Source organism: Malurus melanocephalus, unplaced genomic scaffold, assembly GCF_030028575.1.
Source record: "Malurus melanocephalus ecotype Western Australia unplaced genomic scaffold, MMel_1.1 scaffold_435, whole genome shotgun sequence".
In the NCBI taxonomy this organism is placed as follows: Eukaryota; Metazoa; Chordata; class Aves; order Passeriformes; family Maluridae; genus Malurus; species Malurus melanocephalus.
Window position 1 is genome coordinate 185,953 of NW_026623667.1, and position 15,208 is coordinate 201,160.

At 43.5% G+C, this 15,208-nt stretch overlaps 1 protein-coding gene across 1 annotated transcript in view; it reads left to right on the top strand.

Moving 5' to 3' along the window:
- The window catches only part of GPR107 (G protein-coupled receptor 107), a 35,317-nt gene extending 24,309 nt beyond the window's left edge, over window positions 1-11,008 (top strand). Inside the window, exons 17-18 of the mRNA XM_057380064.1 lie at window positions 135-259; window positions 6,355-11,008. Coding sequence (XP_057236047.1) covers window positions 135-259; window positions 6,355-6,451 — 222 coding nt within the window. The 3' untranslated portion in view covers window positions 6,452-11,008. The remainder of the gene's footprint in view (window positions 1-134; window positions 260-6,354) is intronic.
- Window positions 11,009-15,208: the final 4,200 nt, after the last annotated feature.

Here is a 15,208-nt window from a genome sequence, read left to right on the forward strand (position 1 = left end):
ACAGGAATTATTTTATTTCTGATGTGGCACAGGCCTCTTGGCCATTAACCCTTGAACCTTATGAATGAGGAGAAATGTTTTGTGACCACGGAGCATTGCAGGACTGAACTTCAATCTCGTGTTTTCACTTGCAGCTGCTGGATGAAATGGCCACTCTTGTGTTCTTTGTCCTTACTGGGTACAAGTTCCGTCCAGCATCAGACAACCCCTACYTACAGCTCTCTCAAGATGATGAGGATGACTTGGAGATGGAAGCTGTGTAAGAACCTCTCTCCCCTTTTATTTACCTCTTCACTTGATTGGAGAAAAGTAGTATTTAAAATCCATTTACTTTAATCTYCCTAAATCCTTCTTTGAAAAAGATGAGGGTCTGCCCACGTTGAAAGATGAGGTGTCTGTTTTGGTGTGTGTAAAAGGATTTGTGGTGTGCATAGGAGTCTCTGACCTGGGTATTGCAGTAGTGTAGAATTAGCTCTACTAATGTAAAGCTTTTCATGGGGCAAAAAGATGCCYATGAAAATATCAAGAAAGCTTCTAAGTTTAATTTAGTTCATGGAATGTGGATGAGCTTTACAGATCATCATAAATGCTTCATATTTAAACAAAACCCAAACCAACAACAAAAATGACACACCAATCTGCAGAACATAAATAATAATAATAATAATAATAAATAAATGAACAGGGTATAAGGTCTCTTCTGCCTTGGTATTCAGCATATAGCTTTGCAAAAATTTATCTTAAGCAACACTGGGCCAAGGAGATGGATTTTCATCCGTACTCTTTCCTGGTTTATTTCTTGCTGCTAAACCATGAGGCACCACAAATGCTTCAGGACCTGAACTAGTCTGGAAAAATGACATAGCAGGGCTCAGTCTAAGTCCTGTCATTTTCTTTGCAGTGGTTTTGTGAGGACTTAAAAAATGAGTGGCATTTTTGAGCGTGTAATTAAAAATGCCTTAAGAAATTCAGTCTGCCAGGAGTGTTGGATRCAGCTTTAGGTGCCCCAGAGTCTGCTGCCTTAATAGGAACAGAGCTAACCTWATCCTTTGGTAGTTATATATTTGATGCATAATTGCAATTCATGTACATGCTCAGAAGCTTGTTCCTRAGAGTTTTTTCCAGTTTGGCAAATCTCCTTTACCTGGGTGAAACAAATCAACACTCTGGCTTTTAATAAAGAGGCAAAAAAAGTCCAAATGTGTTTGCTGTCATAGTTGGCTCAGAAAGAAATGAATCTTSTTGGAAATTTGCTGCAAGGAGGTTTGAATCATAGAATCCAGACTGAAATGTCATGTAAGGAGTTTAACTTYTCTGAAATGTGGCTGGTAACAAAGATCTTTTTAAATGCTTAGCTATTTTTGCTTGGGGTCTAGAAAATCTGTCATTTTTGCAAGCAGAATCCAACTAGTGGGTAGTGACCTTAAAATCACTGTCATTTACATGTGTTTGAATGGTTTATGTAAGAAACTGGTCTCAGTTTGGAAGCTGTTTGGTAAGAAAGCATTCACATCAGGAAGTCACTGTCTGAACTGGCAGGATTTGTGATTGTACCAAAACAAGCTTTTTCCCTTTTTGCCTGTTAGAGTGAATTTCAACTTTGCATTACGTACTTAATGAATTTTTGCTTGTGGGGGTTTTGTTAAGACTAATAATAGGACACCTTTCAAATACAGTGATTTCAGTCAATTGAGAAGTTGCTAAATTTAGGAGAATCTGCCAGAAATGAGCTGGAGAAAGTTTAATGAACTAATTCAGTGATTTACATCTCACCCTAGTGAGATAGGCATTGCTAAAAACTCTAGAATCAGAATTCCTTGTGAGCCTTTTCCTAGTAAGGCATTTTGCTCTTTGCCTTGGGAGTTTCCATTGTTGTGTCTTGTGGGTTGTTCCCCTTAGCCTTGCTTGGATTTTTCTGATCTGATTCACCAGAAGTTTTATTCCATTTGGGCACTTGGCAGGGTATAATCTGTGTCTGGTTCTCCCTTCCCCARCTCCATCAGGAAGGTTAAGTTTGTAGCTATTTGAAAAACAGAGTTTATACACATTCTGTGACAGGTGAAGCACTGCAGTGGAAGTGCATTAAATTTCTCATTGATTTGGTCTTGCTGGGCCTATTTTTATGTTTATAAATATTAAATGTTGTTTCTGTTGAGGGGGAAAAAAATCTGAATTTATTTGAGCAGGTGACTGCGTGCCTGATAGCCCTGACTAACCATTGCATGAGTGTTTTGTCTTTCATGTGATAAATACCCATTTGTCTTCACAGGCCATGGCAGAAACTAAAAACCTGCAAACTTCTTCATGTTTTGCTATGTCTTATTGCCAAGTTTTATGATTGTTTTCCTCTCCCGGGGGTTTTTGTTTAAAATCAGGTTCTGTAAAACAGAAGCTTCAGTTTTTTTAGACTCAACATTTCTATGAGCCAGCAGAGGGGAAAGCTGTGAGGTTATCAAACTTCTTTTCTAGGCTTGCTTGTCTTCCATTTAAAAAAAATAGGCCATTTTAAATGCAGCTGTCTAGCTTGTGTTTGTTTTCATGCATTGCAAACAATACAAAGTTTCATCTGGCAGTAAATGTAAATATTGTTAAGGACACTGGAAATCAGCAAAGTTTCAAGAAAAATCTGCAAATTAGGTGTCTGTGACAGAAGCAACATAAGGCACAAATCCTCTCTGTAAATTCTTGTAACTCTCAAAAATAAAATACAAATCAAGAGCAGCAAAGGTAACTCTGGCTTGGAGAAAGAATCCACAGACATTGCAGGAATCTSTTCAGTTATTCCAGACTCCACAGAAGTTGTCCTGGCAGGGAGGAGAGTGTGACTAAAGCTGAGCTAAGGACCTGTCTGTCCTTTTTCAAGCAGGTTCAATAGCCATTCATCATCAGCAAAGTGGCTTTCTGTGTATTCTGTGCTGGGCAGCCTCTTGAGTTCTGTCAGTTCGTGGGCTCGTTGCTGACAGTTTGTTAGATTAAGGCTCCCTGCTTGAAAAGGTGCAGCCACACTTGGCAGAAAGAGCTGTCAGGCTTCCAGTCCTAATGCCATTTCTGGGGCATGAACACAAAAATATAAACAGTACAGTGGATGAGGTGGAGGTGAGGAAGGGTAAAGGAAAATTTTTGGTGTTGGGGTTTTTAAAAAATTTCAGTAAGCTGGCTTTAGATGCTGGATATTCAAGTGCTCTTTTACAGGTCTTGGTTGARAATGATGTTCATGCATCATGTGAGGTTAAGATATTTCCACTGGAGGAGAAATTGCAGGATAAGAAACCATTAATGGCTTTGTCCTCAAGTGGGTAAATCTGTCTTACTCAGTGTGGGGACACTTTGCTTCTCCTTAACACCCAAAACAGCCTCAACACAGGGAACTGTTGTGGTAACACTGTTCTTTGCTTATGCCTTGAGATCTGGAGTTTCTCACTGTGTCATGAGACAGCTTATTCTGTGCTAAGGTTTGACGTCCTGCTTGGTTGCTTTTCTCTGCTTTCTCTCAGGTTGTGCTTCATGGCAGGCTGRTTCATGGTGCTCTTCATTAGCAGTGATTTTCTTCACCTAACACATTTTTCCCTTGCAGAGATCAGCTTTTTTGCTCCATGGCTGATGAGTTTTCACTCCATTTTGCAATAGCTTGTAAGGGCTGGCTGCTGCCAMTATTGCAGTGTTTCTTGTTGGACTRTAAAACAAATAARTAGGAGAAAAGAYAGCTGAGATATCYMCMRCTSTSSASAGYKGKRGRTGCTTCTGAATGTTTAGCCATTCCTTGATACCTTGGATACAAAGCAGGAGGAAAATAAACCCCATGAAATATCTGCAGCACGTACCACTGTGTGATGGAGTGTTTGGGGAACTCCTTCTYTGCCTCATTTGTGATGGATATCCCTCTGGCAGGCACAGAAATGCTCTCTGGAGAGGGARTTTAGTGAGAAGGATTTGTTGCATTTTAACTGCTGCTGATTTGTGGGCTGGAAATGCAGTTCAGCTGACTGCAGGTGAGGAACATTTCCCTGCCGTATTGCAGGTCAGAGCTGAAGTGCTGAGACTGTTCTGAGGGCAATAATGAGGAGTTCAGTGTGCTKGGTCTTAGTGCTGCTACTGTCATTTTATTGGGCACTAAAATGTGGTGGCTGGACTGATTTTGAGAGGGAGAGGAATTGCCTGCTGTGCCTGAGCGATCTGAGAAAAGGAGGGACTTGAGAGCTGCTTCATGCACTTGTCACGAGACAGAACAGTCCTTCAACTCTTCAGATGGGCTTTAACTTTCACTGTGGGAGAATCCACACAGAAATCTCTTGCAGATATTTGCTGTTACTGAGGGGGAACACAGTTAATGGCCTCTCTGCTAGCAAAGGGCATGGCTCRATCTGCCTGCACTTTCTGTGTTAGCTGAATGAACATGGGGAGRAGATCATTCCATCTATTTCTCCATTTCTCATTGCTTCTGTCACCACCTTGGTGTGCAGTGGCTCCATGGTGGCATCAGTGCAGTGCTGGAATCTAGGCTGTGTGCCAGGGGGGATATTCCCAGCTGTGACTCAAGTGTTGGGGCTACTTTGGTGCCATGTGTGTGTCTGCTGCTGCTTTCTGTTGTATGCTCCTTGCTGGTTTGTATWTCATGGCAATCTTCAGCTCCTCCCTGAGGAACAGGTACTTAGCTCCTCATTCTGTAATTATGAAGTTGATTATTTCTGAAGAGTAAACTTGGTAGCTGTCTTGCTGCATCCTCCTGTACTTTTCAGACTATTACTTCAATTTGCCAGAATCTTTCTGCATTCTAGTCCTGTCCTCCAATATGTAGCTCTTAGTGTCTTGTGCAGATTTAATAAGCAAGTTCTCTATTCCATTACCCAGGCAATTACTGAAAATACCGAGTAGAAGTGAACCCAGGACAGGCCTCTCTGGAACCACACTCAATGTTCTTACATTTTTGACAGGAAACCATTAAGTACATCTCAATGCACACTTTTCCAATTAGTTATTTTTGTCTAGCTTATGTTTCCTCAGAATTTTTCCTATATGACRGGGGAAACCTTTGTCAACAGGAAGAACTTAAGAGATCTACATGTCTCTGTACTGATTAGTTTGATCTCTTCTAGGAAATGTTTGTTGTTTACTAATTCCATCTTTTYMCTTTAAGCAACCTGCTTACTTTTCTCTGTACTTTTTGTTTTAGTAGGGAATTAAGTTATTTTATCTGTACTTTTGTGACCCTTTTCTATTAAGCACAAGCTCATTTAGGCCCACTCTAAAGTATCTGAACCACTGATGATCTCAGTATGGCCACTGCAGGAATATCACTGAACACAGCAGGCTGAGTAAATAATTTTTACAGTACATGAACAGAAGCTGGGATCTAAGGTGGAACTAAGGGAAGAAGAGTGTTATCTGAAAATGACTTCTCCTCTTGGGGTGATGCTGTGGAGGTGTTGTTAGCAGCTCTGATCAAATAAAGCACTCTGACATGGTAAACAGCAGGTGAAAGCACTCCCAGACCAACAGGGGCAGCTTTGAACAGGACAGGTCTGTGTGTGCTTCCAGGCATCCCTTGGGAATGCATTGAGCTATTGGCACTCCTACCTTCAGCATCCAGAATAACCTTTGTAGCATGTTTGTGGGGGGAACAATACCTGCATGGAATGAGAATCACACTGTGCAAAAGAATAARGGAAATGTGTTGTGCATCCAAATTGCCTGTTTAGTATAGCAGCAGAGGAAAGCTGCTGAGCTGAAGAGCTGTTGGAAAGCCAAGGCAGTTCTAAGAGGAATGGTGCTGCTCTGCCTGGATAAACAGTTCAGTCTGCCTAATGTGTGAAGGGTGTTGTGAGGCTTGGATGATATAAAAAGGATAACTTCTCACTTCTCTTTAGTAGCTCATTTTGCTATTAAGAGGAGCTGGTGTGCATGAAGCTAGTAAGGTTCATTTAGGGTGCTGTCCACTATGTGTATGTTTGTGTRATACATTTACCTGTTAAAATGCAGAAGAGTCAGAAATAATGGTGATCAGCTGTAYWGCAAAATGGGTTTCTTAAGCAAACTGCTCAAATTTAACAAATAAACACCTGGTTTAGCTATTTAACCATCCCTGTTATCTTTTTTGAAATCTGAGCCAATATTCCTTGCTGCTTTAGTTTAATGATAGATGCAAAGGGCCTTGAGGTGCTCAGGAACAGTGGCTCCCAGCACCCATCTGTGCTGTGTCCAAGGTGATACAAGAGACCAGTCRTGAAAACTGCTCAGTGTGGGTAAAGAGATGTGAAAGTGTTGTTTGATAGKCACAGGAAGATGGGTGTGAGCTGCTGCTGAAGTGGATTTTACTGTTCAAGGTCGGATGTCTGATGCTTCTCCCTTCTCTTCCAGGGTGACGACTTCTGGAGTAATGGAGGGCATGAAGAAGGTCAAGAAAGTGGTGAATGGTTCAGCAGAGCCTCAGGGCGAATGGGAAAGCACAGCATGATGGACTGGATTAAGGCAGCACTTTCAGAGAAACTTTTTTAATTTATTAATATTACTCTCAGTGGAAAGGAGGGAGCAACTTGCACTCTCCACCACTGAAACTGCAGAGTGGGGTGTGTCTAGGGGGAGCAAAGCAGTGCAGAAATATAACTACTCCTTTGATCATAAGAAAATGGGATCTCCTGGTACCTGCAAGGAGTGTGAAGCTTTCCTAGGGATTTTGGGTAGCTTATTTTTTTTTYCCCCCTTTCTGGATCGGTTCTTTATTCTGAATTGTTGCGTTCTTCAGAATGTGTAATACTGATGTGAAGAGGGATCTTCAGTGTGTATGTAAAGAATATATTTTATATAATGCTCATACATATATACACACACACTTGCTATGTAACATGTATGCTGGGACTTGCAAAGCCTGTCAGAAGGTGGGAAAAGAAGATAAAGACATGTAAGTATTTTCTTTCTTTTTATAAACACTCCTTTTGGCTTGGACAAAACATTGTGAAACAAATGGATAGGAATAACTGCAATTATTTGAGAGACTGAACGGGTATTGGATCAGATGACTTCTGCCACTGCTGATAGCAGTGGGAAWGGTGATAAGTATCTTCTTGTCTTATCCCTGCAGGTGTCCACCTGAATGTGTCAGGTTTTCAGGTGTGTTGCTATACAGGAAAYGAGTGACTGTTCTCCATTAAAGCACTAAGCCCATGGTGCAAAAAGCATCTATGTACCTTCTCTGCTGTTCATGGAGTTGCTCTTGACTCACCCCCACCTGAAAAGAAGTACAGAAGATGTGTAAGACTGATGCTTGCTTTTTAGGGGGCTGCCTAAATGTTTACTTTCAAGCTGTGACCCAGAGCACTATATTTACTTGATAAAATATTTTCAAGGTATTTCAAAAGCCACTCCTTTCTGGCACAGTATAAATAGTACCAGACACTCCAGTGGAAATCTGTCTMGCCATTTTACTGCAGCATAAATCTCTGGTTCACAGTTACCCTGAGTTACTGGGCCTCTCTGGATGTCTACTTGTACCTCTCTGACTGTGTAGGATTAATGAAACTGCTGTTTGAGATGAGCTGAACTGGTCAAAGTGCTATTGCCACCAAGAACAGGCAACTGTAGCTCCTGGTCCTAAATGATTTTTTTTTTTTTTCAGGAGACAAGAAGATTATGATGAGAATCTTGATGCAGGGGAATATGGAATCCTTGACTGTTAGCTGCAGACTCGCAGACACATTCTAAAATGCCACGTGTGTTTTCTCTGTAGTTCCTGGGATTGTCAGTAGGGCAGTTGGTGTTCAGAGCTGTAGCAGTGAGAACGGATGTTAATTTGGGGGAGGATGGAAGTGGCTCACTGGTGAAATGAGGATTAGCTTTAACAAAAGTAAATCAAGTGTAAGTCACTGACCCACTGAAGCCTTAATATTCATGCAGAGACATTGGCATGTGGTGCTGTTGAGCCAAGTGCTTCTGCYAGGGTGTCAGGGAAGGGCATCATCAAAGCTCTGGATGTGCCAGCATCGCTTACAGACTCATTCAGGAGCTGGTTTTTTTGGAGAGACTACATCTCTGGGGCACAGCTGATGGGAGGACTATTAGCCACCAGGTTATTTCGTTCTTCAAGCTGAGAAGGAGGATTTCCTCTMGAATATTGGACCACTTCCTCACTCCTGAGCAGGGACTGTGGAGTTCTTGGTGAGCTGTCTGTACCAAGACTCACTGTTTGAGGAGCAGCATCACTTTCCCCTTTCCYCCAGTGCCACTTCTTTTCCCAGGTGTTGCTTCCATGCACCATGGGAATGGTAGRAACAAATCTACCTGCTTTGATACCTGGAACTGCTTTCTCATCAGATAAAGCACAGGAAAAGCATTTGTCTCTGGCTACAGAGTGCTCTTYTGTTTTCCTCCTCAGCTGTAATTTCACAGTAATCACAGCAATGATAGTTTGACTTTGCTGCAGCTGCCTTGCAGTGAGACAGTTTTAGTGGGAAGRGATCCTGTACCACAGGAAAGGCTGCTTGGTGACCTGTGGACCTTTTCTGAGAAGAAATCTTCCACTTATTTATCTGAGGTATCAGAAATTGGACCATGAGCAAACGCAGGCAGTCCCAGCTCATCATACACTTAAATGCAATACCTGAGAAACTCATCCTCTTYCTCTGCAGTCCCTTTGGAAGTGTCACTGCATCCGAAGGGCTGCTCAAACAGGCTGTAAAGCTTGTGCAGAGAAGCCCACTGAAGACTTGAAGTGTGTTGGCACTAAGGTATGTAAGGGATGAGGATGTGCCGTCAGGAACAAAGTGCATCTGGGCTATTCTAGAACCCATTAATTCCTTTTGTGAATGAGATGTGAAATTGTCATGGGTGTGGCATTTCACCCAAAACCGTGAGTGCTGAGCTGGTTCCAARCAGCTGCCTGTTCCATACCTCAGCGTCAGTGGAGCTGACAATTTGGCAACTGCTGTTACCTTAGCCTCAGGTTTCTCTCTTTTTTTTTAATACACACTTTTTTTTTGTTAAACTTGCATATGGTGTGGGTTTATCTGCCAAGTCCCTGGCTCACCAGTCAAAGGCCAAAAAATGGGTCATTTCTTTTTGTCCTGGCACAAAAAGCCACAGCAGTGTTCTGGAAGTATTTTTTTACAAGACATTTTTCCAAGTTCAGCCCTGAGCCTCAGCAGTTAGCTCTACAAACAGCTTCAGCTGGTGCTTTACACAGGATGCCAAGCAGCAGGAGATGGTCAGGCCTGAACATTAGGAAGGAAAATTAAGTCATGTACAAGTCAAAACCCAAAAGATCTTAGTGCATTCATTTCCAAAGTGAATTTTCTCTGGTGCAATTTTTTGGAGCAGGACAAAAAGTGTCTATGATGGACATGATGGATGGGACAGCAGCTGGGATGCTGGAGGGTGGAGAGGATGGCTGCAGTGGTGCTTCTGTCCATCACAGTGAGTGCTGCACTGCARGGCATCAGAGACAGGGCTGCTCCCTAACCCACAGCTGCATGACTGGCATTGCACAGCTCCAGGGCTGGTGGAGTGCAGCAGCTTGGAGCTTCCCAGGCAGGATAATCAGTGCTTGCCTTTCACGTGCTGACAGCTCCTTATCTGGTAGGAAGCTCTGCCTGTCACAGGGAGGGAGGGGAGAGGAGCTGATGGGGATTACAGATCATTTAGGATCTGCAGCCTTGCTTTCCTGTTTCTGCCTGAGCTGAAGCAATCCCGACAGTCCCCAGCAGCAGAGTGACAGGAGTCCTGGAACAGCAGGTCTGGTGCAATGGGAATAAAGGCTTTGAATGCTTTCCCATATGTTACTGCAGTGGAGCAGTCAGTCCCCTCTGCAGACAAAAATTAGATTGGTTCAGTCTTCGCTTGCAATGCAGGTTATGCCCCAATAAATCCCTGTGATGCTGACATGCACATGCCCCTGCTGCACTCCTCCTTCCTGCTGTAGCTCTCAGCAGGCTCTTTTCCATAGGAAGCCTCCTTGCAGTGCAACTGCCAGACTCTTGCATTCTTCAGGCTGGAAAATGTTTTCCTTGATGGTTCATCAAGAGACATACTAARAGAAAGCAAGACATAATGGGGTCATCTGGAACAGTGCTGCTGCCTGCTCGGAGTKGAGCAGCTTGAGTTGAAGAATCCACATGCTGTCCTGTTAAGATGCTCTTTCATGTTGTCGTCTAACTCGGTGTGTCGTGATCTGTGCAGTGCATTGTTGGTGTTTCCCTCCAGCTGAGTGCCCCRTTCCTGGATTTCCATGCTGGCATAGCATACCCTGGGAGAGCATGTTGTAAAAATTTGCTGCATTGCAGCATTTTGTCTTGGAGCTTGTAGTGTGGAAGATGTGTTTTTTTTCTAAGCTAAGTGGACTCTCTCTAGCATGAGTGTGCATCCACCATCTATCCTTGAGCAGTGTAACATTCCTTCTGGCCATGRAAGGGCATGTCCTGATCACTCCAGTGTGCACATCTGGTGAAGTCCCRTGGAAGATTTTTAGTGTTAAGTCTTTTTTTTTCCTTACTGTGTGTTCCTCTTAGGGAAAAGCAGTCGAGCCACTGACAATCAAAATKATGAGAAGGGAGGGGATTTTGCTGTTTATTTGAACACTGCCCAGTTTCAAGCAGATATTGGGTATTGTAGGCTCTGTTGAGCTCTGAGAACTGGAGTTCCTTATCTGTTAAGGAGAGGGAAGGAAATCCTTCTTCCTTCAGCCTGCCTGGTTTGTCTCCTTCAATTTGACCTGTCATGCAGRCTGCTGTCACTTTAAAGCAGATTTTTTATAGATCTGTGTTATGATCTCTGCTTCACTCATAGAGCATGTCCCCRTTTTTCACCTGTGTACAAAGAGTGAGGAGCTGTGGTCTGCAGGAGTGGGAGGTACAGTGAGGTTTGAACATAGTGGGACTCACTCTGAAATTGTGACCTTGTTTGTAGCATCAGTAGCCTCAATGTTTCATGAAAGCTGRAGTGGTGCTGCCCAGAGGCACTTGACCAATGTTTCTGTGTGTTCTGTGGCGTTAATTTGCTGTAAGATATTGTTCTAAATTGAATTAATTTGKKKKKKTTTTTTTTTTAGCTGCTGGATACAACACTGTTTTGGGCCAATTAATCAYATTTCCCTAGCAATATTGGGAAGCTGTGCATTTTCTCCCTTGTAGTTTCTTGCCTGGATGAAGCAATGATCCAGCAAGAACTGCACATGACCTTTGCCCCCAAGTGGCTGGAACAGGATTTAGGAAAATACTGATACTCACTTAGGTATTGAGTGATGGTACCGGACAAAAGTGGCTGAGAAAAGAGTCACTCCTTGTAGGTTGACTGGCTCAAGAACCCATTTATRTTTTGACTGCAGCAATCCTCTAGAAAGGACAATTCTTAATAAATATTTCCCTGTGGGATTTTACTCAGTGTTCTGCTCTCTATGTACTCAAGTAGAGCCCGACCTCCTCATCATCAGAAGCACTTCATCCTGTAGCCAGTGGAGCTGGTACCTGCTCTGTCAAAACAGAGTGTAGGTCTAAATAGCTTCCCTTGTCCTTTAGGAACTATTAATAATTAATTCTAGATCCTCTTGTGTCATTAAGCAGCTTTAGGGCACCTTGTACAATGTAGCTTTGAATTCATTTAGTAAACGACCTCCAGAAGAGCTAAAAAATTCTTTCCTATGTACAGCAAGGTCCAGTTCCAGGGGTTTTGATGACCTGTAAATATCCTATTCCTCAGTTCCTGTTCAGATGTAAAAAATGGATTTTTTTTTCAGTATTTTTTTAAACTTTATTAAAAGAACAGCAAACAGTATTTGAAGAGAAGCAAGATAGAGACAAGTCAGGACAGTCTGTGTAACTTGGTTTCCCTGCTGTGATGCAAATGTGTAAAATAAAGATTGACCAGAAAGAAGTTTTTAATGCATCTCATTTTCTCCTCCTGAACTGCCAGCAGCCCAGCTGACCCWTTGATCCAAAAGTCTGCATTTCCCTGTGCTCAACTTCAGTTTCCAGCTATCACCATCTGCATCATGGATACAGGGCCACATCACAACACTTCTTTTGAAGAGAAAACCTTCCCTGTCAKTGACCCACAGTTGGGCTCACTGAGGTGCCTTTCCTTGAGCTCCAGGTACTGGAGGTGTGCTTGGATGTGCCCAGCTGCCCTTTTAGGTTTGTAAGCTGAACTTAGGCAGCAGTTTGTGGACTGAGTCTTAAAGAAACATGTTTCTCACAGCCCTGTGCTCTCTGTGTGCTCTGGTGTCAGTTTGCCAGGCAAGGGCAGATGAGGAGCTGATGTTCTGAACCTTGGTGTCCAGATACAAATTAGAGGAAAAACKTATTTGTGAAGTAATATCTTGTGTGGATCTGGCCAYRYCATCTCAGAGGGGCAAGTCCTTKACCTGTTTCAGGTTAAACTGATGGYGATTTGGGACTTCTGTAGTGCTCTTCCTGAGATGTTGGGATCTAACCTTGCATTTCAGTTCTGCAAACTGGTTAGGTTGGCAGGGATGAGGAGGGCACAGCACTCCTGTCARGTGTTCTTCCTGATAATCCCTCATCCCTCAAAAGCATATGTCCTGCAGCACGAAATTCGAGTCTTCAAGATGTTTCTTACAGTTCAGCCTGTGGTTCTCATCCTACCACCGAGGGGTAATACCAGAAATAGCCCGTGTTCTCTACCCTGCACCTCCCAGGCAGCCAGTTCTGTGTTGCCTCAAGCCTCTGGGTGGGTGGTGTTTTACCAGAGAGCTAAAATATAAAAAGTGCTTGGAGTTTGGGTTTCCTAACACCCCACGGTAGGCTGGCACAAACCCTGTGGTTTAGGTGGCCACTAGTTGTTGCACTGGGGTGGCCTAAATCTCTTTTATGCAGTTTTTTCCAAACTGAGCATCCTCTGCTTATTCTGTATTTGGCTTTAAAACATTCTACTTAGCCTTCCCTGACAGCAGCTCTGAGACTCATCCCTGGAGTTGCCTGCACTGAGCCAAAACATTCCTCAGCCATAAGGAAAGRTGAAATGTTAGGGGTGGATTGGGTAAGGTGAGATGAATTGTGGGAACACTCGCTTGAGAAGGAGACCAAAAGAAGTTATCCGTGGAAGAATTGATTTCTGATCATCTTCTCCAAGGAGACACAGAAGAACTCCCAGTGTCTGAGGTCTGCTGCAAGCAGAGGTCATCTGGCACAATCACACAGGGAGCAGAAGAAACAAAACCAGAGCTAACAAAACTTTCCTCAGTGTTCTGCCTTTGGATGCAATTTTGTAGGTGTTTTCCTGTCCAGGGGAGGTAAATTGTTCTGCCTGCACTAAGGTTTTTCTTCCAGAGTCTGAAATTCCCAGCTGTCTGATCATTTGCAGCTCCTCATTGCAGTCCTGGCTGCCTGCTGTCAGTGCTTTTGCTTGAGCAAGGTTATCTTCATGACTGCAAAGAGCTGCCTTCTCCTTAAATCCTGCTTCTGCCTTCCTTTTCCTTCTGACTGACAGGCTTTAATGAGGGGAGAGTGTTATAGTGCCCTGTATAGTGAGCGGTCAATAAAAACCAAATTGCTTTGTACAGCAGAGGTAATAACACAGCTTGTATTGGCACAGCTGATGCTGATATGGGGGCCCTTGGTTAGGAGACAAGGGCTTTCTTCTGTCTTAAATAGTAAAAAAATGTGTGTCATCCATTCCTTTTCTTCCCTCTCACCCATGAAAATGGTGTAATTGGGGGTGACARTGCTTTGTTGTGGCTCTTCTCCCCTGTGGGATATTTTCTGTGGGGTGGCACAATTGAGACACAATACATGAGATGGCTCTTTGTGAAAAAAATGAACAGGCATGTGAGGTGAGGTTGTTACAGGGCTGGCAGGTGGAACAGGTGAGGATCAAAATGGAAGGGATGGCTTGAAATTCCTTTTACTGCTCCTTCTTAGGATGATTGTGCTGCGCTTGACAAGAGCATCCTCGATGAAAGGAGCAGTTAAAACATGGGTCAACTGTGAGTGTAGTAATAAGTTTTGGGGGTTTTTAGTCCTTAAGGATATTGCTCTGGGGTGCAGATCTTCTGTATGGCCTCAGTCCTGAGTCATTGATAAGGTGGCACAATATCCCCCAGTATCCCATATCCCTGGGAATGCACCCCCTGCTTACTGCAGATGTGGCAGAGTCATTGTCAGTGYTCCAGCTGTCTCTTCCCTGAACTGCTGGGAATCTTTGTTCTGCAGGAGCTCTGTGAAACTGGAAGGAATCCTCCACCCAGCACAGCTGTGAAGGTATTGATCTGCCTCCCCCTGGAGAAGCCAAACTTGTTCATTTTGGGACGGATCTCATATCACAGGGCAGTAGCCAAACTGGAGGGGCTACAAAGAACAGCTGCAGTGACTGAGACGAAGGAATTGGGCAATGGCAGAAGATTACAAGAATTAAAGCTGTAAGCCTGACTAAGTGAYGATTAAAGAAAGCTGAGAAGATGCAGCTCAGTACAAAATGGCTGCATGGGGGGAACCCACAGGAACGGRTTTGGAATTCATTTGTGAAAACTGGGCTGTGCAAAGGTGAGATGCAACAAAAGCACAGGAAAGCAAGACGTCAGGAGAAACCTTTTGCCAATGAGTTTGGCTGCAAACAATCTCCCTGGAGAAATGGAGGCAGTTCTGTGTTGTTTTAGATAATCAGCACTAGGCTGGACAAATCATTGCTAAATACACTGCAGGGAAGGACCCCTCGTGGGCTGTGAGCTGGATGAAATGCCTGCCTCGGCCGTTTTCCATTTGCTTATCTCCGTGGGAAGTATATTGCGTGCATAATTCCTGGTTTGGGGGGTCATTTTAGTTTCACTGTTAAACCTTGCAGATGCTCTCCATAGGAGGAACACGTTGGAGTGAAGCTGGTTGGTGTGTGCCCTAATCTGTATTCTGAGTCAGTCAGGGTTTTAACTGTTGCTGCAAAATCTGAGYGGAAATATCTGCTGGGATTTACCAAGCACACAATGCCCGAGTGTTGCCATGAATCAGAGCAGCCTTATGGGAGGCAACAATTCAAACTCTTATTAAACAGGCACAGAATTTGAAGAATATGTATATCAGGTGGATTTTGTATGTTTGAATGTTTTCGGGGATTGTGGTTTGGTTTGGTTTTGGTTTTAACGATTGCAGGGTAGGATTTGGGTGGACAGGCATCACTGGTGAGAGAAGTCTGACTGTAAGGTTTGCTTATAAAGCTTGCTCATGGGACTTATGTCTTGTTTTAAAACCAGAGCAGGTCAGCAGCACCAGCCCCAGCA